The sequence below is a fragment of the Triticum aestivum genome, chromosome 7D (assembly GCF_018294505.1).
Source record: "Triticum aestivum cultivar Chinese Spring chromosome 7D, IWGSC CS RefSeq v2.1, whole genome shotgun sequence".
Classification (NCBI taxonomy): domain Eukaryota; kingdom Viridiplantae; phylum Streptophyta; class Magnoliopsida; order Poales; family Poaceae; genus Triticum; species Triticum aestivum.
The window spans coordinates 29,712,825-29,714,063 of record NC_057814.1 but is presented as its reverse complement, the minus strand read 5'-3'; the positions used below and the strand labels follow the sequence as shown (position 1 = coordinate 29,714,063).

General features: G+C 38.9%; 1 protein-coding gene across 2 annotated transcripts in view; it reads right to left on the bottom strand.

The window, feature by feature from the left end:
* Positions 1 to 220: 220 nt before the first annotated feature.
* LOC123167851 (putative nuclease HARBI1) overlaps positions 221 to 1,239 on the bottom strand; it is a 2,451-nt gene continuing 1,432 nt past the window's right edge. For both annotated transcript variants that reach the window (XM_044585710.1, XM_044585711.1), the window contains one exon: positions 221 to 1,001. In XM_044585710.1, coding sequence (XP_044441645.1) covers positions 291 to 1,001 — 711 coding nt within the window. In that variant the 3' untranslated portion in view covers positions 221 to 290. The remainder of the gene's footprint in view (positions 1,002 to 1,239) is intronic.

Here is a 1,239-nt window from a genome sequence, read left to right as displayed (position 1 = left end):
TGATCAAAATTAGCCATTGTGGTGGACTGGTGGTGATCCACTATGATCAGAGGTCATATTTTAGGGAAGCTTTTGGTTTGTGGGTGTCATATACTTTTGTCTAGTTAAATTGGTCATAGAACTGACCATGATGGTTTAGTATATTTTGGTAGGTATGTCGAGAGACTTTTGGTTAGGCATGCAGCAAAACTAGCTTGTAGTACTACTGCAAATCTGAAGTCCAAGAATGGTATTACAACTTGCATCTCATATTTCAAGTACATGAATGGTAGCAGAACTTGGATAAAATATTACATATTCTGAGATCTTCGTGATACATATTGTGCCCACATTTGCTGTGCTATATAATCTCGTTTTTGATTCCCAGCTTCTCTAGAGTAATTAAAAGCATGTATATCATTATGATAGTTGTGGTCTCCACTTGGCACATCAACAAATTGTTCTTGATCAATCTCCACAGTAGTATTCTCAGGCCATGAAAAATCTCCATCATGCAAACATATGAAATTGTGCAGCACACAACTAGCAACTGATATGTCAATTTGTTTGGTCACCGAGTAATGTGAAGCCACTCTCAATATCAGAAATCTCATTTTTAGTATACCAATAATCCTCTCGATATGATTTCGGAGTTGTGCATGTCGTAGGTTGAATAATTCCTTGTAATTTCTTGGCCTTTGGCGAGCTCTTCCTTGTTCTTGTAAGTGGTACCTAGTACCACGATATGGAGCCAAAAATTGTGGTGTGTTTGCATAACCAGCATCTACAAGGTAAAATTTTCCGGGGGGTACTTGAAAACCATGGTTAAGTGCATCCTGTAGGACTCTTGCATCTGAAGCCGATCCCTCCCAACCAGCATGCACATGCACAAACTTCAGATCAAAATCACATGCTACCATAACATTTTGCGACAATGTTTGCTTCCTATTGCGATATGGTTCTTGCTCATCAGCAGGTAGTTTCAATGGAATATGTGTACCATCTATAGCGCCGATGCAATCCTGCATAAATACAAGTACATAAGCCATATAATCTTCTCTGTAAAAAATTTGAAATTATGTTACTCTAACTTGATCATAAGCATTTATACATACCATAAAGAAAGGGTAGAACTTTCCTTCACTCAAGAATTTTTTTTTTGAAGGTCACCGGGGGAGGGACAAAGCCCTCCACCTGAATTTTCTTGTTTTATTAGATTCACACCCCCGGGGGGGAGACAGAGAGATCTACATGGGAGGG